We start from the raw sequence: 27,186 nt of genomic DNA on the forward strand, positions 1-27,186 counted from the left end.
CAAGAAAAACTGTATAGATCAGAAAATAGGGGCACTACCATCCTTTGGTATTATGTAGAAATAAAAATTTCTTTTTTGCCCTTTCTTTGTTGGAATATCCATATGGTACCTGTGGTCCTCTAGCCAGGTAACCACCATGGGTTTTGAAGATCTAGGAACTGAAGAAGGGGACGATGGGTTTGTGTATAACTAATCCTTGTACATTCAGTTGCTATATCTGGATAGCTTCATTGCTGCAGAACAAATCACAAATTCCCTAAGGAAGACTAGATGCCTCATCTGATGCTTTTTCTCTGGTTGAGCCTCAGGTTGAGGTTGGATTTCATTCAGGCTGTTACCCTAAAGATTTTTATCTCTGTGGGAATATATATATATATATATATATATATATATATATATATATATATATTTGCAATTTTCATTGCCTAACAACTTAGGTCATTCAGATGTCCCCTTTAGTTTATTGGAATGGAGTTACACAGTTTTTCTCTAGAATTTTTCTCCCCATTTTGTTATAATGAATAATAATTCTTAACTGTAATTGCCAAGTTATTATCATAAACTCCATCTTAAGGAGGGAACTCAACTGCTGGTCCTAATGGTAGAAATTTGCTTCTAGGTTTGTTGGAGCCTCTGTTTGCATTCTCTTTAGGAATTATGTCAACATCACCGAAGATTGCTGCAGTTTATTACCACCTTGGGCAAGGGGAATGTTCTTCAGGAGGAATTGAATGCCTGTACTTGATATCTACTTACCAAAGGAGATTTCCCATTTTGTTTGCTTTTTCTCCATCACAATCCATGGGTTCAAAAAGTTCTCAAAAGCTCTTTTGACTGTCCCTATTATTTTGAGCACCACTAGCCAAATTAGGTGGTTTAAAATTTTTTTTGTTTTTCTATTTTCCTGGCTCTATTCCTTTATCACCTATGTTTGAATAAATACACTCTTCATTTTGTGTGGCTCCAGCCTATCATTGAGCCATTCAGTTCACAGTAATTCCAGGGAGGAACAGTTATTTTTAGAGGGACAGCATTGCATGATGGGATGGAGTCAGACTGCCTGGGTTTAAATTCCCATCCTGCCACTTACTGTTGTATACCAGGTGAATTATGTAAAATTTCTGTGCCTATTTCCTTATCTATGGCATGGGAATAATAGTTCATGGGGTTGTAAGGATAACGAGTGAAGCCCTTAACTCAAGTTCTGGCAAGTAGTACCATTAAATGTATGCTGATGCTATTATTAATGCAGACATAGAAAACCTTAAATCAGATATATTGAATGAAGACTGGATTACTCCTAGAAGGAATCGCTGACCCTTCAACTATGACCCTTCAACTTACTTGTTTTCATCTTTAAGGAAATAAGTCTCGGCCAGTGGTTCAGCACCCATATGAACCAGTTAGCAAAAGAACATTGTTTCACTATTATACTTTTAATTCAGATTTACTCTTAAAAATGAGTGGCTTTAGTCATAGGGGCAGGAAGAGGTAGTGTAAGTGACGTGTGATACGTATCACCATGGCTCATTACAGAATCCAAAAGTATGGTCCTAAGTATCCTATCCTATGGTCCTAAGATATGCAGTGTTGTTTTAATCATGAACTATGAATTATTGTGTCTGTGAGTCAGATTCTAAAAATCAGCATCAGCCAACACTGTTGCCATGGCTCTAAGAGCCTATACAACACTGGGCATTAAGACAGGATACTGGCAACAAACTAAAATATCTAACTTCTGTCAAATTTTGCTGTATCAACACCTGGTGTAATGACTACAGTTTTAATTACAGAACCTTAAGATGAACTAAGGAGCCTAATGAAGATTAACTCATTTAACAAATATGTCTTGAACATTTATTATGGTGAAGGATTGCCTTTGCACCCAGGTCAGACTATTTCAGATAAGAATGTAGCTACATAAGGGTTAATGAACTAATAAGGAAATGTAATGCTGATTGCTTTGTTTTTTGCCAACTGGAAAGTGCATCACAAATTAGATACAGCTTGTAAGTGGACTTTGGAAGCTTTCTTTCAGAAGTTTGGGGTTGTCTATGGAGAACTTCCTGATTCTGTAAGAGATTTTTTTCCCTAAACGATAATACATTTCTATTCTAGAGAATAGTTTAGTAATATCTAGTAAATTTAAAGTTGTGTATGCTCTGTAAGCCGGTGACGTTACTCCTAGGTATTAACCCCTAAAAAGTTTCGTGTAACTTCTCATATGTGTACAGAGAGACACATTACTAAAGTGTTTATAGCAGCCTTGTTTGTAATAGTGGAAGAGCTGAATGTCATCAAAAGGGGGCTGGGTAGATAAATTGTGGTATTTTTATAAATAGAACATTGTACGGTAGTGACATGTATATACCAGTGTTAACACTTTTCCAACATATATCAGCCTTACATATTGACTGTTAAGTGAGTATAGAAAAAAGTATACTATTTAGATAACATTTTAAAACATGCAGAGTGGTGCTTTGTTTAGTTAGAGAATATGCATATTTAATAAAAGTATTAAGTAATGCATGAAAATGATTTTTAAAAGAATAAGTTTAAGATAGTGTTTACTTCTGAGGGGAATTTGGGAGAATTCCATAGGGTTTTAAACTATACTGGCAATGTTTTATTTCTTGAGTTGTGGATACATGGCTGTTTATTACATACATTTTTTTATTACATACATTTTTATATGTTCGAACTATTTTAGAAACATTTAAAAATTGGAAGAAAATGTGTCAGAGTATTGTTTGCATTTCAGTTGAGGTAAAATGGGAGTCTTTTTTTTCTTACATAGTTGATGCTGTTTCTTTACATTTCCAATTTTCTACAATGAGGGTATGTTATTTCAATCATATTAAAGGAAAAAACTGAGAAACTATATTTTTCAGAAAAACAATAAATGGTTTTCATAGAAATTTTAGGAGATAATAGGCAAGTAAGATAAAAAATTGTAAACTTGTTACAATTTTCTAGTCTTTTTCCTATAAACTTTATAGAGGTTAAATATTATACTCTGTACCAATTAATTTTTGTTCTAATTTTTCCCACCTAATATTATAAAATAAATGCTTAACATATAGGACTGGTATTTTAGAAATTATTTTAAAATATACTATTGTACCGAATGTAAGAACATTGCTTTGCTCAGTGGCTGGTATCGTATCATGTCTTCTTACAGTTATTTATTGCTTCTTAATGCATGGGTTTTAATAAACTTATGTTATTCCTAGGTTTGATTTATTTGAATTGATTTCACGAATATCAGCAAATATTTTTAAATATTTATTGAGCAGTTTTATGTTCAGTCTTAATCTATTGACGTACAGTAGTAGAAGATAAAAGGTTTAAAATATGTAAAATCTAAGGTTCTTTTGCAACAGAACCCATTTTATCTTTCTTTTATCTAATTTTCCCTGGTTGCATATAGTGCGTGAACAGGATAGGGGAATTATGGTTTAAAAATGTGAGCTCTGTAAGACTTAATGAGGTACTTGTGGTGCAGAAGAAGAAATAATAGCGGCTAATATTATTTTTCTGTATACCAGGCCACATGACTTACAAGATAATATAGGCTAGTTCTTCTCCAACTTTAGTTAGAGAATATGAATATGAATGAACCCCCTAAAGCTCTTCTCAAAATACGTGTTCTGATTTTTTAGGTCTAGGACGCACTCAGACAAGTGTAAAGTCAGTATGTTTGTTTAGGAGTAAGCTAAACTAACAGGTTTCACCAATTTTGCCCACTCGCCTCTAGCAACCACCAGTCTATTCTCTGTATCTGTGAGCTCCGGTTGTTTGTTTTAAGATTCCACGTATCAGTGAAATCATTAGGTATTTGTCTTTCTCTGACTTACTTCACTTAGCATAATGCCCTCAAGGACCATCCATGTTGTTGAAAATGGCAAAATTTCCTTCCTTTTATATGGCTGAATAGTATTCCATTGTATATATATATGCATACATACACACCACATTTTCTTCATCCATCCATCCCATCCATCCATCCATCCATCCATCCATCCATCCATGGACACTTAGGTTGCTTCCATGTCTTGGCTATTGTATATAATGCTGCAGTGAACATGGAGGTGCATGTATCTTTTCAAGTTAGTGTTTTCATTTCCTTCAGGTAAATACCCAGAAGTGGAATTGTAGGATCATATGTTAGTTTTATTTTTAATTTTTTTGAGGAACCTCCATACTGTTTTCCATAGTGGCTGCACCAGTTTACAATCCCATCACCAGTGCGCAAGGGTTCCCTTTTCCCCACATCCTTGCCAACACTTGTTATTTCTTGTCTTCAACCATTATAACAGGTGTGAGGTGATAACCTCATTGTGGGTTTGATTTGCATTTCCCCAATAATTAGTGATGTTGAGCACTTTTTCATGTCCCTGTTGGCCATCTGTATTCTTTCACATCCTCTGCCCATTTTTTAATAGATTGCTTGTGGGTTTGGGGTTTATTTTTATTTTTTTTTTTTTACAGTTTAGCTGTATGAGTTCTTTATATGATATTAACCCCTTATCAGATATATGATGTGCCAATATTTGCTCCCACTTTATAGGTTGCCTTTTCATTTTGTTGACGGTTTCCTTTGCTTTGTGCAGAAGCTTTTTAGTTTGATATAGTTTCACCACTTGTTTATTTTTGCTTTTAGTGTCAAACCCCCAAAATTATCACCAAAACCAGTGTCAAGGAGCTTACCACCTATGCTTTCTTCTATGAGTTTTATAGTCTCAGGTCTTATGTTCAAGTCTTTAATCCATTTTGAGTTAGTTTTGTAATCTTTTAATAAACGTTTTATATGTGTAGTCAGGATGTTAGTTTAGGAATAAACTAAACTAACAGGTTTTCTTCAACATTTTATATATGCTGCACTACATTTTATAGTACAATTTTTAAGGTAGTTAAAAAATACAATTGTTATAAAATACAATCTCTAGTTTTTTATTATTATATACAGTAAACAAAATTGGTCTGCCAGATTACCTTAAACCATTGCCAAAAGCTTGTTCTCTTTGTTTACCTTTGTGTTGTTTGATAACAAACCATTCTTGGTCCAACATCAGTCCACAAACTGTACTTTGAGAAGGACTGACAGAGAGTATCATAAATTTATTAGAAAGGAAGGACATGTTAAAGAATCCGTGAGTGATTTTAAGTTATGTGATTTAAAACATGTTCAGTATTGTTTTGTAAACACTCCTGCGAATTCTAATTAGAAGACAAAAGCATTAGTGAAGATTTTTAATCATGTGCAGTTCTAAAGTAACACGAGAAACGCACTTTTTTTATCCTTTGCCTCATGACTTATTTTTCTCCTTTAGAAAATACATGGGATTTTTTTTTTAAAAACTATATATTAACATGACCTTTTAATATAGCTTTTGCAGCCAAATGTAAAGTCAGTATGTTTGTTTAAGAGTAAACTAAACTCACAGCAAGGTTTCCTCCAAGTTTTCTGTATAGTACACTGTATTTCATAGTATAATTTTTTAAGATAGATAATTTTCTAATTGAGTTTACTTTTCACTATTTTAAATTCTTGTTCTAAATGGATCATCAGTTCCTGAACTGGAAGGAACTTATTAGCCTCTGTAAGTTTTGCCAGTTAATGGGAAGAAGGCAAAAATCTTTATATTAGAAACCATCAAAAAATATTATGTTTCTTGTCTGAATTTAGTGTCTAATTTTGGGGAGAACCAGATAATACTTGGGGTAAAATTTTTTTAAATTAAGTGTTGTTTTCCTGTGTTCTTCCAAACATCAGTCCTTCTGGTACTGCTTATCCATAACCTTACAAACTGAAGTTGCAGCATTATTATTGATTTACATTTTTATCCTTGAATTTTATATAGAAAATAGTTACAGTATAAATGGGTTAATAATTTTGAAATAAAATAATTTATTTTACTTCCTTTTGTACTTGTAGTAGAAGAATGTTTTTACTTTTTATGTATCATGTGTTAATGGATTTATGATTTTGATGTGGTCATTGCTGGAGAAATTAACATTGAAAATCTGTAAGGAGGATTGTAGATAAATTCCAAAGACATACTCTTCTTGTAAGTTTTTATTTAAACATAAAGAGAATATAGAATTGAACACTCTAGAAGATGGAGACCTATAATATAGAAAATGTCTGCCAGAATTAAGTCTGATTGCATCTAACAGATGACATTAGCAGTTACTTGGATAAATTTGTGAATATGGTTGGCTCAACTTAGAACTGAATCTGAGTGAACTTTTTTAGATGATCCTTTGGAATCTCATGTTTAAAAGTATTTTTATGCACTTGTACTAAGCAGTATTTCATGTATCCATCATGTTTTCTGAGCATCCCTTCCACCTCTAAAAGATTTTGATTCTTCCTGTCCTCCCACCCATGGTAATTCAAGACTTGCTCTTCAGTCTGGGGTTATAGTAATTCTGCGAAACCACTTCTTAGTGTTCATAAATAAAAAGTTATCTATAGAGGTTGTTCATCCTCTCAAGAAAAACTTAAGCTCTTAGGTGTATACAGAGTTCTGTGCTGGTCTTTTTTGGAATGATAAAAAGGAATGAAACATTGTTGCCTTTTAGGACCTTGTGGATCTCCATGACAAAACCCAGATCTATCAAGAAAATTTATTATGTTTTAGCACCTGACCTGTTTAAGGATAACAGAACCTTGACATATTGAATATTAAGTTGCTTTTTCATATGTAGACCTGATTCATTAATGCAGAGCATTGTTCATTTTTCATTCATTCATTAACAGATTTTACTAGTCACATACTATGTGCTTGTTAACATACTTGTCACTAGTGATAAGAGTAATGAGTGATATAGACACAGTCCCTGCTTTCAGGTAACAAACTATTGTGATTAGATCAACTCACTTGTCTTTTTCATAGGTGTATTTATTTATTTATTTATTTATTTATTTATTTATTTATTTATTTATTTATATTTTTGGCTGCGTTGGGTCTTCATTGCTGCGTGCAGGCTTTCTCTAGTTGCGGCAAGCCGGGGCTCCTCTTCATTGCGGTGCACGTACTTTTCATTGTGGTGGCTTCTCTTGTTGCGGAGCACAGGCTCTAGGCCCGCGGGCTTCAGTAGTTGTAGTACGTGGGCTCAGTAGTTGTGGCTCATGGGCTCTAGAGCGCAGGCTCAGTAGTTGTGGAGCACGGGCTTAGTTGCTCTGCCACATGTGGGATCTCCCCGGACCAGGTATCAAACCCGTGTCCCCTGCATTGGCAGGCGGATTCTTACTTAACCACTGCGCCACCAGGGAAGTCCCTCATCGGTGTATTTAACTGAAAGAGACACTTTAAAGAATTTGTTTAAAAGCTATAACTTTATTTATCTAGACATTTATTTTGCTAATCTGTCATAGGTAAATAAAGAAATACAATAAGGACACTTTTTTTTCTCTTTTAAACTTCATTTGTTATTTCTATGTATTTTTATTTTCGTTTTACTTCTCTTTTAAGTGTGACCACTCATTTATATTAGGCCTCATTCAGAGCTTTCTGGCAGCTTGTGGCTATTGGCTGACTCTCTACTAGCTTTGACCACTTCGAAGCTATAGGACTTCACTATTTGGTGTGAAATCTGTGGCTCTTTGAATACCAAAAATCTGTGGTTGTTTGTTCAGTCCCGTTAGATAAGCTAGCGCCTTATTAACTTTCTTTCTGCTAGTTATTGGGTGTTCTATGGAAATATTAATTGAACCTTTATATCTGAAGCCCTGCAGCATTTTAAGGATTTAGCAGCTGAAACCTCCCATCCATCTGTCATTTGTTCTGAGGATTTGAGAAAAAGAGACATGGTGCCTGACTTTTCAGAATTTGTAAGACATAACAAGTCTCTGAGATGATAGTAATGGCTAGGATATATTGTGTGCTTACTATTTGCCAGGTATTTTTCCAATTGCTACTACATACAATAACTCATTTAGTCCTTACAACAACCTGTGAGATAAATATTGTATTATTATTATTATCCCTGTTTTACAGATAAGGAAACTGAGGCAAGAAATGTTCCTTTGCTTCAAGTCACACAGCTAGTATGTGGCAAAGATGGAGTTCAGGCCTGCCAGTCTGGCTCCAAAAATTCCACATTTATCCACTATACTGTACTGTGCAATTATAATAGATAATTATGGTATAATTTAAATGGATAATTAAATAGGTAATTTCAGTAAGTGTGAGCAGTGACATGATGGAAATGCCTGCTGCTATGGGAGCTCAGAGTGAGTTCACCCAATTTGGTAGGGTCAGGGAAAGTGTTTCTGAGAAAGTAAATCTTTATTGAAAGAGCCTTTCTCCCCATCCCTTTTTAGCTATTGAAAAGAATTGTAAAGAATATTTTAAAATAGAATTAGACAGTGGTTTTCAAACAAAGAAATAGCCACATAGGTTAGAAAAAACATGTCTTTTCTCAACTTGGGAGCGTTCTCTGGTGATTACGCCATATTTATTGGTTGGGTGAAGTAAATTTTTTAAAAGCTATTTAAAGAATTAGGCAACAAAAAAAGTTACCGTAATTTTGAGGAGACAAACAAGAGGAGAGCACTATTATGTAAATAATACTAGGTGCTTTTGTTTTGTTTTGTTTTTGATAGAACAAAAGATTGGATTGATAATGTGCAGTGTAAATTAGTTTTAAAATGGTAACAGCTTTGATTGATTAGAGTCTGTTGTCATATTGTAGCAAGGATTAAAGTTTCTAAATTCTGTACTGTAAAATGAACATAGAGAAAAGTATGAAATACATTTTATAGAACATATTTCATAATATCAAAGCTTTTATGAAGTGTTATGTATTCATAGGTGGGAGTATTTAAGAATTGCAAATTGAATTGTCATTTAGATATTAAATATAGAATTGAACAGTTTTTGTAAACTGTGTATCAACTGATTTTATCAGTTATAAAATCACTGATAAAAAAAGCACTTTTGAGTACTTTCCATTTTTATTGTAAGACAAGAACAGTAATTTTTTAGGGTTATTTGGAAATACTTTTGTGCTTAGCAGCATACTTTGGCTAAAAAGCTACTATGATAGATGAATCTGATAGTATTGCTCTGTCCTTCATAATGTAGTGTTTATCATCTCTCACGTATGAAAATCTCATTTTTATTAGCAGCTATTTTCATGGTAAAACCATTTTCCAGAATTCAGGATCTTAATAAGGAGCTCCAGGGGATCAGGTTTGACTCCTTTTATTACCATGGTAATGCTTTATCAGTTTAAACTGTGCACCATGATAGTTCTGTATTTAATGATCTCATTGGTTTACTTCCCTTTTTTTTAAAAAGCCAGCTGTACACTTTATTTTTTTTATTGTTTATTTTTATTTTTTTATTTTTGGCCATGCTGCATGCAGAATCTCAGTTCCCCGACCAGGGATCAAACCTGTGCCCACTGCAGTGGAAGCTCGGAGTCCTAACTACTGGACCGTCAGGGAATTCCTGGTTTACTTTCTTTATATTCCAGAATTGAAATAGCATTCACTTATCAATACCGCTGAATGATCTCCTTGGGCTTCATTTTAACAATTGCTTGCTTGGCTTTTGTTCCTTTCTTGTTACTCCAACCCCTCCCTCAGGCCAATCACCTCCTGCTCATTTTCTCCTGCCATTTGATACTCTAGCTAGTCATTGCATTATTCTGCTTCCTTCCTTGCTCTTCTGTCAACTCCATTCTGCATTATGCCTTTTTGCCTTTCCGACTTATGGACATCTATGCTCTTTGCTTAACTTAACTGTATGTGGTACTTAAGGGGTCTGCTGTTTAAACTCTGGTTTAGCCAACCCATTTCTTTCATTCAGGCTCTATTTGATATCTGTCTTCTACTTAAAACTAAATGGATGAATACTTACCTGCATATATAAAAACATTTTGTTATTCTAATTGCTTTAGATTGTTTGTTAACGGTGGTATTTCTCCCTAATTTATACTTACCTGATACTTCTGGTGTTTTAATGTGGTTCTGGTTGGGGGGAAGCGGAGAACTCAGCTATCACCTATGTAGACTTGAGTTTTTCCTTTCCATATATGAAAAAGATTTTTATTTCCAGATTGTCTAGGTTCTTGCTGCTAGAAGTGTGGTGCATGGGCCAGTAGCATCACCATCACCTGTTGGTTAGAAATGCAGAGTCTTAGGCCCCACTCAAGACCTTATGCTTCTTAATCTGAATTTTAACAAAATCTCTAGTCAATGGATATGAACACTGAAGGTTGCAAAACACTGTTGGGTAGGTATCATCTCACTAGTTGACACAATTAACATGCTGACTGATAAATACCTGTGTACTTTTCTGAGCTGATCTTATTTAAATGTTTATAAATTATTTTGTAACTATTCATCCTGGTCCATCAAAAGTTATATTCTGGGTGGGTATCACTTCTATTATGAGGAAGCAGTGATAAGAATAATCTCAAACAATAGCCAGTCCCAGTTTTTTAAGTGAGGTTTTGTCACACATTAGATCTGAAACTATGACAAACTTTGTTTGTTTGGCTGCGTCGGGTCTTAGTTGTGGCATGCAGGATCTTCGTTGCGGCGTGCAGGATCTTTCGTGGTGGCGTGAGGGCTCTTCCTTGTGGTGTGCAGGCGTCTCTCTAGTTGTGGTGCATGGGCTCTCTAGTTCTATCACGTGGGCTCCACAGCGCACAGCCTCAGTAGTTGTGGCACGTGGGTTCAGTAGTTACGGCGAGGGCTTAGTTGTCGCGCGGCATGTGGGATCTTAGTTCCCTGAGCAGAGATCGAACCCATGCCACCTGCATTGGAAGGCGGATTCTTAACCACTGGACCACCAGGGAAGTCCCTGAAACTATGACAAACATTTTTGAGTCCAGTTTCATTGTTCCATCCTCCAGCATCAGTTTGCATCTGTGGATGAAGAACTGTTCCTCTCTTATCTTTTAGTCTGTGGCTTTTCAAAAGAATTTTGTGCACTTTGAGGTGTGGGAAAAAATACTCAAATTTCTATTTAATTTTTATCTTGCATGAACGAAATTATGACTTACTGAAATTTGTTATATTGGTTAATAGTATATGTATATAATTTACGAGTAAATAGATATGGAGGGCCCATATTCATATCTTGCTTGTATGTGATGACACAGGTTTATAGATTCCTCTGTGGTACAATATGACAATCCCAGATTTTATTATTGGACTAGGAAATAATCTTGTAGTAAATTCTATACTGTACATTGCTGTATGTGGTTGCAAATGGATAAGAGATAGTACTTACTATTATTTGTGTATGGTTCATAGAAAAATAATTCTGTTTTCTGAGCACATATTAATAGGGGCTTAGAGATAGATCTTCTCTGTGCTTACTGTGATATATGTTATATGTGAAGTTAATTCACTGTGTGTGTACAGTTATTTGATGATACCCTGAAACTTAGATTTATTTGTATTATTATTTATATTATTATATAATATTTATATTATTTATTTATATACTTGCGCTTTAGGAAATAGTTTAAAATGTTTTTAATGTTTTTATTTTCATAGTCATGAAAGAAAAAAGTTCTTATTGCACTTCAAGGAGGAAGAGAATTGAGAACATGCAAAATTAATCTTTTATTATCCTTTAACATTCAAATAAAGTGTGAACAACATGGCTGACCTACAAATGCATTTATGTTTGCATTTTTCAAGAGCAATACTGTTGTTTAATAATGATAAACAATATTTCAGTGAGGTTTTTTTGTAGGTTTCAACGTCTTCTTTTGACTCTATGCCTAAGAATGGCAGTGGGAGGGAGTGGCAGAGAGAAACACCCAGATGAATGTGAGATAGTAGGATGTCACTTAGCACCTCAAGGGTGTTCAATTTTAAGCAACAGAGGTAAACTCCAAGGAGTGACTTTAGCTGGGAGCCATTCTATTTTGTATATAGCTCTTGCTGCGTGTGGCTGTGACAGACAGGACTATGGTTGTGGTTACCAGAGGACACCCTTGTGGTCATAACCAAGTTGTGTCACCAAGATTCTTCTTGAGTGTCTGTCACATGTGTATCAGTGATTCTAAAAGTAGATAAAAATGAAACAAAGATTCATTTGGGAGTTAGCACTCCCAGCAGATTAGTTTTAAAACAGAACAGCAGAAAGTGTTGTGACATGCATCCCCAAGCAATTGTAATGATTTGACAGTTATTTAGCCCTCAATTCCTAGCCCTTTGGTTGAACTGACAGCATGCCTGCAAAGATAGTGAGGCCTGTTTCAGCCCCATTAATGTCTTCTTGAATGTTAGCCTGCAGTCTGGGTAATGATAAATGTTCGCTGATTGATGATTTTATAGTCCCAGAGGATTCTGGGTGGTTTCTGTAAGCCAGGGCAGTCAGTTTTTGTTCTTGTTTGGGCCTCTTGTAAGATTTTCTGATCTTTACTAAAATCGTTTTAAGTTGGCAAAAGGGTGGGTACCACCTCAGTTTTAATTAACTAGGGGTTCAAAGCCTTGTTTAGAAACTATATGATTTTGGAGGTGATGCTATATTTAGCATGTATAAGAGTCTGAGAACCAGAACAGCTTTTATCCACTGAGCTTTTTGTAACACTTATTGTATTTGTGAACTTTCATGTCTTTTAGGCTCCTTCACTTTTAAAAAACATGTTTTAAGTTATAAGGATAAATTTAATAACAGCTATTGTGAAATAATAACATTAGCTTTATTGTTTTCATGGTGTTTGCAATTTCATTTTTTAGATTCTTAAGAATTTAAATTAACTATCTTTGTGTTTTCTTTTTTACATGGCTCAGTTTCTGTAGGAGTATATCTTGTTATACTAGTATTAAAAGGAGTATAAGCAGATCTTCTTTTGCTAAATATTTGTTTGCCATTTAGGAAAGGATTCGTTTCTAGTATATTGATTGTCGATTTTTTAAAATATTTTAAGTAAATCTTATAATTGCCCAACCCTTTATTGATAGGGTATGGAGGCAGAGAAAGGAGGATACAGATAAACATTTTCCTAATTTATTGTAACTCAGAAATATATTTTCTTAGTTCATCCTTTTAGAACTTTACTTTTGTCTGTAAAGAAATTGTAGGGCTAATTTTTTTTTTAATCTATAAAGAAATTTTTTGACTTCAATATCTTAAAAGGAATAAAAGCAGCACTTCTGTTTAGTTTTTCAAGTAATGAACCAGAAACTTGGTTAGGAATGACCATTTGTAAGTCTGTATATTAATTAGATGAGTGTCATTATGCTCAATTAGCACGACTGCCAAATAATCTCTTTAATACTCCGGTCTTTTTTTTTTTTCTCTAGGGTTTTACAGACAGCCCTCATTACAGTGATCACTTGAATGACAGTCGATTAGGGGCCCATGAAGGCTTGTCCCCAACACCTTTCATGAACTCAAATCTAATGGGTAAGTTGGTAATTTCTCTGCAAGTAGTCTTCACAGAGCCTCTTTGGTCAGAGACATTTTTTATCTCCTTGTCCAGGATGGACACCTAAGTATGTAGAAGAAAGTTTCTAAGTTTCTAGGGGCATCTGGGCTTTCTTTGTTCAGCTAAGTTTGAGGGGCAAGCGTTCAGAAATGTGGTTCCTTCTATTAGAGCATTATTGTCATTGCTATCAAAAAGGAAGCAGCAGTGTTTTATCTGTTAGTTTTGGCAGTGTCTGTGCCATCAAGCATTATGTTTTCTGCTTTCTGGGCAGGGAAGCATTTCAGAGACATTTGTTTGTAATTTACTATTTGTCTTAACAGTTGTATATATGTGGTAATTAAAAATATGACAGCAGTGATTTTAGGCAAATTTTACTCATTTTGGGCAGTATTTCTTTTGACACTGTTTGATCAAAACATAATAATATATTTAAGTGTTGCAGCATTTGTTTTAAGCACTTGGGTTCTCATTGGGGATTTAAAAATTTTTCTTCTGCTGTAGTAAAGTTGTACTTTGAACGACATTACCTACCACCTAAACCTGATTATTATTTTTGGCAAAACCTTTAAGGTTAGCCATTCTCTATATCTCCCCCTACTCACTGCAAACCAGCCCTCCCTTCCTCTCTCCCCCTGCCCTCTCACTTTCTCATATCAAAGTTTATAGCTATTCAATCTGAAATGATAAGCCCCCAATTTTTTCCCCCCAGTTTGGATGCCACTCTTTTATTAAGCGAGAATTTTACCTTTTTGCAGAACCTGATTCAAAAGAATCTGTTTTATGACATTATTTTTCCTTCTTGTTTATGCTGGGGCTGAGCACATTACAAAAGCTTTATTTAATCTGTCTTACTGGTTGTCAGTGGCGTCATGTTAATATGGAAGGTTTGTGTAATTGACATTGATTTCATTACTTTACTTCTTAAGGACATGACCTATATTGTGATCTTAGAATTGTCCTTTTAAGAGACAGCCATGCTAATCTAAGTGGATTACCCAAATCCAAAATCCTGGTGGTCTGCAGTTTCTTTATAAATGGTTTTGTTTAGCACAGTCTTTATTTCCCTTACCCTCCGTAAAGTATTGAGGAGATAGATTCTGATATTTCAGTGTGGATTTTGCCTAAGGCAGTTACCACTTTGAAGCCAGAATCATTGAGTATGACACAAGGGTAAAAATAAAACTTGTGTTTAAAATGACAATTTGTTTCAACATAAATGAAAGTGAAAATGAAAATCCTGGTATTAAATATATTATCATTCCAGGTAAAAATCAGAATTAAATATAGAACAAAATAATTATCCTTGCATTTGGCCAGGGAAAACTTTGTAATCTATCTTCTAAATTTTCTGTCAAGCTTACTATCAAAGTAAAGTAGATGTGACACTCCAGATGGTTTCCTTTTGTAGTATAACTTTTCCCCAAGTAGCGTTTAATTTATGGTAAATATGGTAGAGCAAACTATAGTCAGTGTTTTTGTAATTTCAGATTGAACTAAGCTTTCTTAATTAAAGATATAACTGAATTGTGAAAAATCAGAAATTGCCCTTTTTTATATTTATGTTCTTACCTTTATTAGCTTACAGAGATGACTCTTAAGTTCAGTAGAATTACATCATTAGTGCAGCTTTGAGCCAAGGTGACTGTTAAAATTGTGGGGTAAGTGTGGGAAATAAATGAATTCTAAAAAGTATGCATGTCAGTCACTTGCTCTGAGTAGTTGTTGACTAAAAATATTTCTGTAATTCAGTTTGAGCTAACATTTTCTTAGTTGGAGCAATTATGAACATGTGCTTGTTAGTTTCTTCAGTTTACAGATAATTATTAGAATACTTTCAGTAATCACCCATACCGTATGTATAAAATCAGCATCTAAAATAAGTCTTGAAATAAAAAACTCAGGTTTATAAACAGATTGATCCCTTCACAGTACAAATGAGAAAAATCTGCATTCATCTGAACTACATTGTACAGTTAACCAGGTGCAGCTATACATTTTCATTGTATGTTTTAACTACCTAATCTTAAAAATGTTAATTTACCTATAAGAAAGGGGAAAATGACCCTGAAGAAGATTAGGCAGATATTGTTCAAAAGGATTTCACTGGTTTTGGGAATATCTGATTTACTACACTTCCTTCCTTTTATTTTCAGTACAAATGATCAAATGAGATATCTAACAGTTGAGTCTAAGCAATCTGCAAAATCTAAAAAGCTTTTGGAAATGAATATCCTTTAAATTGTGGAGCACCTCCATACAGCAACAGGCAGTCCCACTTGATGTGACTTGACGTAATTGAACTGTTAGATACCCCCAAATATGGGTTTATAGCACTCAGTAGAGTTACGGTGGATAGATTAACTTTGTTAGCCATTTGATAATTTAGGGGAGTTTTCAGGCTAAAAACCTGCATTGTTAAAGCAGACCTGAGATGTGCATGGCAGTATTAGCAAGCATTTGGAACTATTGATACCTAGTTGTCATAATAGGTAAAAACTTCAGAGTGATTCTGTGAATGATGAGTGCTCAGAAACAGTTAAAGCTAACTGGAAAGCTGTAACATGTTTCATCATTGCTGTCAACATATAAAAACACCATCTAAGGGGGGGTGGAATTGTGTGTCTAGGGAATGTTGTTATTTTTCGTATTGTGTTCAGCAATAAGCATATTTGCCTAAAGAAATAGTGGATTGTAGAGTGCTACTATCTTTCATGATGGAGCTCTCAAATACTTTAATGATTTTGTACATTGCAAAAATGAGAAATTTTATCTAACAAGGGTTGATAATGATTCAGTAATGAACAGTTTGCCACAGAAACATGCACTTCTGTATTCATTTAGATATTTTGAAGTGTTTTACATGGGAAGTAAAACTCATGTTGAAACAGTGTTTCTTTTTAATGAATTCCAGAATTATCCTGTTGATTTGTCAATATGGAAAAGGGTGTTTTTCTTATGTTTCAAGTGAAATAAGTACATCCTTTTGGCACATCACTAAGTAATTAGCATCAAACAGTTCTGTACTCTACTATAGTAAAACTGCAAAGCTTTGACAATAGCAGTAAATTGCAGTAGTATCACCAAAGAGTCTTATTTATTTCTGTCCTCTTCCAGCTTTGGTCCATTTCTCCACCCTTGGGCCCTTCATTAATTTCAGTAATATTTGCTTTCCTTTACCTGTTGTTGATTAGATGTATTTTCGGTGATGGTAGGAGTAGTTTATTAATTGGACATAAAGGCAAGTTATTTTATAGAATTGCCTCCCTTTGATTCCCAAGTTATTGTGGAATAAACTACTCTATCTACTCCTCCATGTCTATCAAAGCTTTACTTATTTTAGGTGGTGTGTGCATGTATTGTCAATGGGAAACTTAAGATAGTACCTTCAATTTTCCTTTTTTCTGAGACCTTCATTTGTGTTCCTTTCTGAGACCTATGTTGCCTCTAGAGATGTTTTGCTAGTATTGTATCTTTTAAAAACTGGAAGCAACATGTGGTGGTATAGGAAAAAATACAGGGCTGAGAGTTAAAGAGGTCTGGATTTTAATCCAGATCCTGAAAAATAACCTTCACCTTTCAGATAAGGTATTGCTGTATAGTCTCAAAGGTCTTCTGTAGCTCTAGAATTTTATAATTCTATAATCTCATGTAATATCTTTTATTCAGCCCTGGAAAAGGCTGCAACTAGAGTTGTAATTGATATTTTGCAAATGATAAAGGTACATAATGATAAGGTACAAAAAAATTGTGTTTTTTCTTGAGGTCACAGAGTCAATAAGCGGCAAAACTGAATGTAGAGCCCATGTATTCTGACTCCCAGTGTTCTTCCACTAGGCACGTTAGACATGTAAGATACTGGTTCTTTCTACATGATGCCTTCAGGGTTGCACTAGCTGAGCATTTTCCGAAACTATACGTATGGAGACACTGCTTTTGAGAGGTGACTATGAAAAAGAGTTCCATAGGGACATAACTTTGGAAAGCATTATATATCACATGCCCCCTCTTAGAGATTGAGATTGTACTTTGGGGTATTAAAGGGATTGTACTTTGGGAAAATAAGGCGGGGAGCTTATTTAATTATGTTTAGCCCATCACATTCCAGAATCAGATGATGCACAGAAGCCTTTTTGTAAAAAAGCATCATTAGCCTATGGGAAACTAGTTTTCTATGGAGCACACACTGGGACATGTTTGTAGGTTGTGTTAAGGGAAAAATAAAAGATAAAATATGAGAGTTCTTTGAAATGTAAAGTAGCACAAGGTTAATAATACTGCTGGGTATACTTTTATAAGTCATTTTAGGCATCTTAGCTAATTTAACAGATTGGGTCCAGTTGTTGCATTGTTAAACCTCTGTTTTGTAAGTATTTGACTTATAAACAAACCAACACTCCTTCCATTGTTGTTAGAGTCTGTTTGCTCAGCCCTGCCCTTCTTTACCTGACCGAGTTTAAAGGGCCCCCCTCTGTTAGCAGCTACTGCATTTTATTTTCATCTCATTGTGGATTAAATAAGTTTCTCTGGGCTTGTCTGGGAATTTAAACCCAAGTACACTGTTTTCCTATATATTCAGTATTTCAAACAACCAAATTTCAAAGAAAACTCTTGTGTACTTGATTCTGCCTACACTATACTTTATGATTACTCCAGAAATCTCCTAGAGTTACAAAAAAGTGTAGAATCACCATTTTCAGGATATCAAAATGTAATAGAACCCTGCCTTCAAAAAGATCTCTAACTTTGACGTACAGAAATTCTTTCGATAGATGAGATAATGAAAATGATTATAATTGTGCTTAGGGGAAACAGTATAGCTTACTGTCTGGTTTGACAGTATTTCATAAGGATTAGGCCTTCATACGTTGTCCAGTGTTTTATTAACCCCAAGTCTCAACGAAGGATGAGTTATTATTCATTGATCTACGTTCTCTGATCTTTAGATGCTTACAAACACAAAATGTTGGGACTGGAAAAAACTTGAGTGAACCAGACCTAGTTATTGAAGAAACCAAAACCAAGAAAAATGAAATGAGTCGTTAATTAGGAAACAGGGATCTAACCCTCTTGATTCTAACTTAGCTCACAGCCCCCTTCTACTGCACTGCTTTTTTTTTTTCTTTTTACCTCAACCATTTGTTCATTTGCTCCTTTTTCTACATTACAGCTTTTATATCTTTTTCTTCCTCTTGCTACTGCTTAGACTCTCATTAACCAGTCTGAATTATTGAACACCTTTTTCTTTCTCCTTCGTGTGTACCCATCCATCTCTTTATTCTGCCCTAACTGTGTGAAAATATCTTATAAATAACAGAAATTAACTTAAACTGTGTTCAACAAAAAGTGGTATTTATTGACTTCTTATCCCAAATGACTAGGAGTAGATTGATTTTAGGCATGGTGGATCCAGGGGTTCAATCACTGTCATCTGATCCCCCTCTTTCCCCTTGAAAGTGTTAAGAGAATGATATAAAACTGGAGAGGCAAATTGGGCAGAGAGGAGATTTGAAAAGTGGGAAAGGGTAGAGTGCGGTGTTCTTGTCTCTTGCTGTCTACTTCCAGGTCCTACCTCCAGTCTTTCCAAATTGTTTTACATTGTCCTTTCTGGCTACCATATTACAGGTTACCTTATTCCTTAGTGGTTTGGGATGTTTTCTTTCAATGCATATATGCATTTTATTTGTAATACTCTGTTCCTGACAACATCATTTCTTTCCATGTCCCTACCCTGCCTCCTCAGCCTGAAAAGCAGCCTCTTTTCATAGTTAAAATGACTTGATAGCCGTTCTTTCTGAAACCTATCCAGAAAGCCAGAGATGAGCTAATGGTTTCTTTTCTACCCAGTCTGGGAGAGACCAAACTAGTACCTCACTTTGAAAGAGGTTCCAGAGTTTCAGGTGTACTCCTGTATAGACTCAGGTCCCTTTTATCTAAGAATAATTAGTCCTGGTGTGAATTATTTAAGAGAATTAAATAATTGCTTCAAAGAGATGTCAAGATTTTGGAAGATAGAGGGAAAAAATGTTTGGGGCTTTATTTTGAAAACTAAAGCTAAAATTAGAAAGTAATATTAACAAAACCATAAAATCTACTAGATTTTAAATGAACAAAGAATTAATTGTTGAATTTTTTGGTGTATTTTTTTCTTCAGAAAATTGTATGGCATTATAGAAATGTCTTTTATTTCACTTTTGAACCTTGTTGATTTTCTCTTCAGTTATTAACTGACTCTAATTCAGTTAGGTCCTAATCTGTCAATGGCTTTTGTGTTTGGTTAAATGACTCTTTAACATAAGTTTAAAGGACTTTGTGAAATTTTTAGTCTCTTGCATGATATTCAACTCTCAGTGAATTTCTTTTGTATTTGCTTTGTATTATGGGTTATTTAGCAAAAGATTGACCAACAATGCCATTGACTCAGACCTGAGGTAGGCACACTATCTGTGAGCGATATTTCACTGGTATTTTTTTCTAAGTTATCTGGTCATTAGTGAATATTTTCATCAGGCCACAACATTGGCTTAACTCTGCAGTCTTGCAAAGTGGTATCTCCAGGGACTTATGTAAGGAGGATCACCTTTATTTTTATTTATTTACCCAATCCATTTGTTCATCATCATTCATGTGTTTATGCTCTGTGGTCAACAGTAATCTTTACTGATCTGCAGAGTTTTATAGTGGGTCAGTGGCACAGATCTGATATGTGGTTCTTCCTTGAATCTTCCCATTGTTTGTGTCTGATTCTCACCAAGTGAACATGAACTCTGAGGATATTCTGAGTTCTCTTTATGGTAGGGTGGATGACAGGGGCTGTGGCTGCTTGGTTACTAGAGAACAAAAGAATGATTTTTTTCATTAAGGAATTTCTGTAAACCTGACAGTTTTCCTTGATGTGTATAATCTCAGAACCACACCATGGCACACAGTTGAGAATTTGGGACATATTTTGATTAGGAAAAGTCCTAGAGCAGCATTATCAGACCGTGTCTTTGATGTGGTAATATTTCAGATTCACTGCTTATGGTTATAATAATGTCTTTATCATTTACTATAGGTTTTCTGAGCATTTTGTTAAAAATAAATGCTATTTACATATTAACTAAAATTCTCATAGAATATTTTCACTGGAATGGATCTTAGAGGTCATCTAGCTTAGAGATTCTCAATTGGGAGTGTTGAAAAATACATGATTGTCATAAGGACTGGGAGTAGGGAGAGGTGTGACTGGTACTCCTTTTACCTTGAAAACTCTGGAACCTCTTTTAAAGTGAAGACTCAGTACTAGGTTGGTTAGTGGTCACAATGTTTATGCAAGCTTTAATTAGCCACAAAATAAAAGTGAATTTTTTAAGAATTTGAAAGCATATCTTGAAATTGCTTTGGTTTAAATTATAGAAATGTTATTGTTTGAAGGTATTCATGGTAGTTACCATTCAGTTGTATAGTCTTTGTACTATGTGGCTGTTATTTAATAAGCCTTACATTTTAAGTAAAAACTGTTGCTTAATTTGAGTGTCAATCCACTATTTTTATAATCACCTCACATCTCAGCTTATTCCTTTTTTTCTTACAAAATTCAGCCTTTGTTTTTCATAGCTCACATTTTCTATGACTTCCAGGTTGGGTTTGTTTTGGTGGTGTTTTTTGGAATTTAAGGTTTTTAAGAATAGTAGAATTTGCTGTTCTACCTGTATTGTGGGGCTTTCTCATATGTATGGCTATGTTTTTATGTAATACTGTTCTCTTGAAAAATATTTTTGGTTATTGGCATATGCATGGTGTAGTGTGGTGAAGTATGTAACAGTCATTCTTAAATTACTTACTTGTTTTTCACTTTGAGAATACCTCTGGGGGCTTGTCAGACGCCTCAGATTGTATGAAATTTCTAGGGAGTCACAATTAAATGAGAGTAGAGTTCAAGGCCACTTCGGCTTGCTGAAAATTAAATCAATTCATTTTATTTATAGTTATAAATTTTATTAATTTATATTACATTTTTTTCTATACTGATCCCTGAGATCAGGGGTTAGCAAACCTTTTTGCAAAAAGCTGGATAGTAAATAGTTTAGAGTTTGCAGCCCAGAAGGCAAAATCAGTGATAGTATGTGTAGGTACTTATATAACCATTTAAAAATGTAAAAAACTATTCTTAGCTCATGGGCTATAAAAATAACAGTTGGTGGCCTGGATTTGCTCTACAGGCTGTAGTTGGCCAATCTTGTTCTAGATAATTTACAATAAAAAAAACTTTAAATGATAGCAATATCAATTTTTTGATTAGGTAATAAATCATATATGTGAAATTCTGTGGAGTGTACCAGGGTTGTTTTGTGTTTCTGTTTTTTTTAATATCCAGACGTGGTGATTGGTGGTTGTGGTGGTGGTGAATTATTTCTAAAATTTCCAGGGCTTCATTGCCTCTGTACAGAATGGTAAGTTACTTACTAGGTGAGTTGTTTTCCTGTTGTTTTGTCTTCAAGTGTGGTACTGATAGTTGCTTTTTTAGGCAAATGTCAGATTTTCTTCATCTGAAATCCTGTTATTCCCTTAGTTTTCTATAATCTGGAATTTTTAAAATATCTACTTCGCAAAATAGTAATGTAAAACCGTAACTGTAGTGAATTGAACCTACCACATTAGGAGAGGAAAAGGTGAAAATTAGGCAGTTTGGTGGCAATGTGGCAGTGCGGCTGCTTTTCAGAGAGAAATCTTCAGAGAATAACTGTGGAGAAGAGTGTATAGCGAGAACCTGTGATGAGAGGATAATGTGAGAATGGCACGATCATCAGAAAAGTACTGTTGATTTAGTAAGAGTCTGCACTCCCAAGTGGGGGATATCCCCAAAAATGTGTGCAATAAAAATATTATAACATTTTCTAGCTTGTATCTGAACATTTTTGATAAGATAAATGTAAATTATGGATTTTTGTTGCAGTTTATAGAGTATATAATTAAATTTTTTCATGTACAGGGCTTAATGATTTGTGTTTGAGATTTCTGATTTGATATGCTATTCGTCTTCAATTTAAGGCTCTCTTTTACCTGGAAGATTTAAGAAAATGTGGTGCTATACTTATGTGATAATTTTTATAAATATCTTCTTAGGTTTACATGAAATGAAATATGCTTGCACCAAAGAATTCCCATCTACTTTTTTTATTTTCCTTTCATACAGGTTAATCGTTTCAAGGAAATTAAATTATGCAGTCCTTCAGTGACAGCATTAAGGGCAAAGCAGTTTTAACTCCTGGTGTGTGAGTGTGTGTGTGCATGCACTCATACACACTTGTATGTTTAGACAAGATAGGAGCACATTAAATATAAGCTTTTGTTTTAATTCATTTTACAGTAAGATTTCAAACATGTGTCTTCTAAAAAAAGTTTGTAAGTATTATCTTTAGGTGTTTTACAAAGTTAGTAGAAAGCATCTTCAAGTACTGGCATAGTAGCAGGTGTCTGTTTGTAATTTACTTTTCCCTAGAGATATTGGAGGGATATACGTATGTATGCACTCATAATTTGCATGTTGTTATATGTATCCTCTGTATCTGTTTATATCTTTTAAAAAAAATCTGTCCCTGATTCCTTTGGTCAAACTTGCTGCACTGGACAGTTTTAGGGCATTGCAGTACATCTGAACTTCCCACCTCTTTTCTTCATAGAATGTGCTTTTAACTTTCCAATTTACGATGATCACTTAGAAGGAAAGCAGTGCCCCAAATATACTTATGAAGATGACACCCATTAAAAAAATACATTGTGGCTCTGTGTAACTCTGCCAGTGAGGAATTTAACCTAAGGATGTAAAGGAAAATATACATTGGGAATGTAAAATGGTATAGGCATTCTAGAAGACACTTTGGCCGTTCATTATATAACTAAAATGCAGTTACCATACAACTCAGCAGTTGTACTCATTTATCCCAGAGAAATGAAAACTTATGTTTACACAAAAACGTGAACACAAATGTTCATAGCACCTTTATTCATAATAGCCCATACTGGAAACAATCCAAATGTCTCTCACTGGGTAAATGGTGAAACTGTGGTATATTCATACCATGAAATACTATGCAGCAATAAAAAAGAATGAACTATAATCAATGCAATGATTTAGATTGATGTTGAGTAAATTAGGCTGAATGAAAAAAAGCCACTCTCAAAAGATTACATACTGTGTGATTCCATTTATATACTACTCTTGAAATGGCAAAATTATAGAATTGAGAACAAATTGTTGGTTGCCAGGGGGTAAGGAGACAGGAGGATGTGGTTATAAAGAACAACAGGACAAATCCTCGTTCTGTATCGTGATTATGGTGGTGGATACGTGAACCTGCATGTTTAATGAAAGTGTATAGGACCAACACCACGTGTGCACACAGATTTTTTAAAAACTGAGGAAATCTGAATAAGATCAGTGGATTGTAGCAATGTTTATATCCTGGTTGTGATATTATAAGATGAAGGAAATTATGTAAAGAGTTCTCAGGATCTCTCCACTATTTCTTACAGCTGCATGTAAATCTATAGTTACCTCAAAAGAAAAGTTTTAATTAAAAAGTATATACAAATAGATGACTGAACACACAAATTAATTGAAGGAAATAAAAAATTATAGGAAAGTAGGTTAGGAAATACAGGAGGAAGAGAAGGGTCAAGGATGTGCAGAGATTATTTTTCTAGAAACATTTATAATGGAAATTTAGACCAAAATAGTCACCCTTGTGGCCTATTAAATCACTGAAAATCCATGTATTTCTTTTTTTTTTTTTTTTTTTTTTTTTGCGGTACATGGGCCTCTCACTGTTGCGGTGTCTCCCGTCACGGAGCACAGGCTCCGGACGCGCAGGCTCAGCGGCCATGGCTCACGGGCCCAGCCGCTCTGCGGCATGTGGGATCGTCCCGGACTGGGGCAGGAACCCGTGTCCACTGCATTGGCAGGCGGACTCTCAACCACTGCGCCACCAGCGAAGCCCCAAAATTCATGTATTTCTAAGGCTGGAATGTCTCTTGAACTTTTCTTTTTAGGAAACTGTACAACTATTAGCAAGTAAGAAGAAGAATCTTTTCATCAACATTTGTCCTTCACTTTGTGTGCACAGCATTATTGTACCTTTGGGCAATAGGGAGTGGGAAACATCAAAGGCCAAAAGCCTTATATGTGTTCTTGAGGACATAAACAACTTGGGAATATTTAGAAAGCAAGATAATCTGTATTTCAGAATTGAGAATTTACATGGAAAAGTATTAGCAAGAGGACTTGGGGTGAGGGAAAGGTAGTAGGAAGCATGTCAGAGAAAAATATTAGAAGGTCCTAAAGTTAATTTTTTCGTGATAAATTTTGCCTAGAGCTGCTCCTTGACACCTTTCTTTCCCTGGGAGGCAAAGTAGAAAGATACAACAACGGATTTTGACTGGGCCTGTTCTCCCTTTTACTTGACTGAGAAATGAGGTTTGAGGATTAAGTTGACTGCCATTTATAATCTCAATTAGATGTGAAAAACTCTCTCCTCTCCTCTAAAATGCTAATCCTACTTAGGAAACTCTTCTGTAGTTTTCAGTTTTTCACCAGTCACAGGAAGCTGGCTCCCCTGGAAGAGTTTGAGAATCTAGGTGAGGCTATTCTGGTGATCCCTGGGGTTAGGTATTTTAGACAAACAACACCTTAGAGGGAGTTCTGGCTTAGAGTCTCTTGAGGTAAATGTGGGGGAGAACTGTGGAGGGTTCTTGGAACTGGAGTTGAGAAAAACATCAGTAGGCTAATTCATAACTTCCCCTTGGATTTTTAAGGATTCTACCTAATTTGTCAAATTGTTTTCTAAGCTTTTAGAGAAGTCTTGTTTTAAATATGCGTACAAAGAGCCAATAATAAATTTTCCAAAACTTGGTTCTGTGTTGTCAAAAAATTTGTGTCATTTGTGAAAAACAGAGGCTATAATTCTGAATCTTTTAAAATCATAATAAAATATCATGCACTGTAAATTAAGGTTTTTAGAAATACTTTAAAAATGATTATTATTAGAAATGTGGATGAGTCCTTGGGGGCAGACTTTTTTGTATATGTAAAAGCTGAAGTAAAAACAAACTACCCCTTACTTAAAAAGAGGTTTAAGATAAAGTGGCTAAATCTCAGATTTCCCTTTTTACTTCAGTGTGTCAGTTAATCTGGCTATGGGGTATATTTATCTAGTGTGAAGCCCACTGATGCATGCAAAGCTGAGCAGAGTACAATTTTTCCCAGTGGGTCTTCTTTCTCTGGGCATTTGTAGCTGTGCTTCAGTGTGCAGGGTCAGCTGGGGAAAGCTAGAAGGGCTAAGATGTCAGCTATTGTAAAGATACTAAGATCCTATCTTAGGAAGGGAATGGGACATCTGATTTTTTAAAATATATATTTCTTATTTCCTTTGAAGCAGTTAGTTGGAAGTATGCACAGTGGTGATGATTATTAATATTGTAAACAGGACAATCTATTAAATTCTGTACTATTTAAAGAATAATTCTGTAATTATTTTTAGTTAGCCTAGGCTTTTCTATAAGAATATTGGAATTTTTCTATCTCTTGTCTTAACATCAAATAGTTTAATTTATATTTAGTTAATTTGAACCTATGGCCTAGGTTAACTATTAACTAATTAAACCAGCTTAGATTATTTGCCATAACCTATTTGTCATATATAGTGTTTTAGGTTGTTTTGAGATGAATATTGAATACTACTGTATATTACAGTAAATAGAAATTGTCAAAGGTAGCTTAACTTGCTCTCTTCATAAAAATATTAAAGTTATGAGATTTATTTAATGTCATTAAATGCTCTTATTTAAATCACTTACATGTTATTATAAATCACAGTTGTACTTAAATCAACTATTAGGAATCCCAAATCAAAGCAAATGCACATGTAAGGTATCTAGAAAGCATTACTTTGTGAAGAAGCATAATTAGAGAAGGTATAATGACCATCAAGCTGCATAAATCGATTAAGTAATATTTTAATTCAAGATTCAAATGGTCCTGATATTTGTAATGAGAACATATGGAGATAATTTAGTGTCACAGGAAACCTGACTGAGGAAATTTGGAAGAAGTAAAAATCGTTCCTAAATTGCCCAGCAAATTGTAAAGATGTAGCTTTCTCACCATGCATACTCATGGTAGCATAACAATGTATAGTATATCTGATTAGTGTCATAATGGATTGCCTTGAAAGATAATGGTTCTGAGGGTCAGTAAAGCACACGGTAGGAAAGATTTAGTTAACGTGATCAATCTGGGTCCAGAAAAACCCAAGACTTTGTGTTCATCTGATTACTTAGACTTTATTTTACAGAATTCTGTTTTAAAACATTTAAGTGTACTATAGTCAGGGGAAAGTATCATGCTTTTGCCTTTAAAAGCACTGGCAGAATAGAGTAGCATCACAAATAGCATGAAACTATAAGATGCTGAATCTTCTTGCCCGTGTTAACAGCCTCTGATCTAATGTGTACGACATTCTTGCTTTTAAAACAGAATCTAAACAAATGCTTATGCACTTGAGAAACTGGAGTCATTTTTCTATAGTGCCCATTACTTATTTCCTCTCTCTATGACTAGGCTCTTGGGAATTTGGTTGAAAGTTTATTTGTTTTTAATTGGGAAAAATGAGACTTTTGAATACAAGAAAGAAAAAAAATGCAAGAGTAGTAATATAGTCTGCTGCCTTCTTTCCAGTTCCACAGATCCTTTAATTTGAGAGGCTCAGTCTGTGTTTATAGGCTATTTGGGCTGGGCGT

The 27,186-nt window shown here is 34.7% G+C and overlaps 1 protein-coding gene across 14 annotated transcripts in view; it reads left to right on the forward strand.

The window, feature by feature from the left end:
- TCF12 (transcription factor 12) overlaps positions 1–27,186 on the forward strand; it is a 382,195-nt gene that overhangs the window by 169,199 nt on the left and 185,810 nt on the right. For all 14 annotated transcript variants that reach the window (XM_073801056.1, XM_073801058.1, XM_033851719.2 and 11 more), the window contains one exon: positions 13,286–13,388. In XM_073801056.1, the coding sequence (XP_073657157.1) occupies positions 13,286–13,388 (103 nt within the window). The remainder of the gene's footprint in view (positions 1–13,285; positions 13,389–27,186) is intronic.

The sequence above is a fragment of the Tursiops truncatus genome, chromosome 2 (genome assembly GCF_011762595.2).
Source record: "Tursiops truncatus isolate mTurTru1 chromosome 2, mTurTru1.mat.Y, whole genome shotgun sequence".
Classification (NCBI taxonomy): domain Eukaryota; kingdom Metazoa; phylum Chordata; class Mammalia; order Artiodactyla; family Delphinidae; genus Tursiops; species Tursiops truncatus.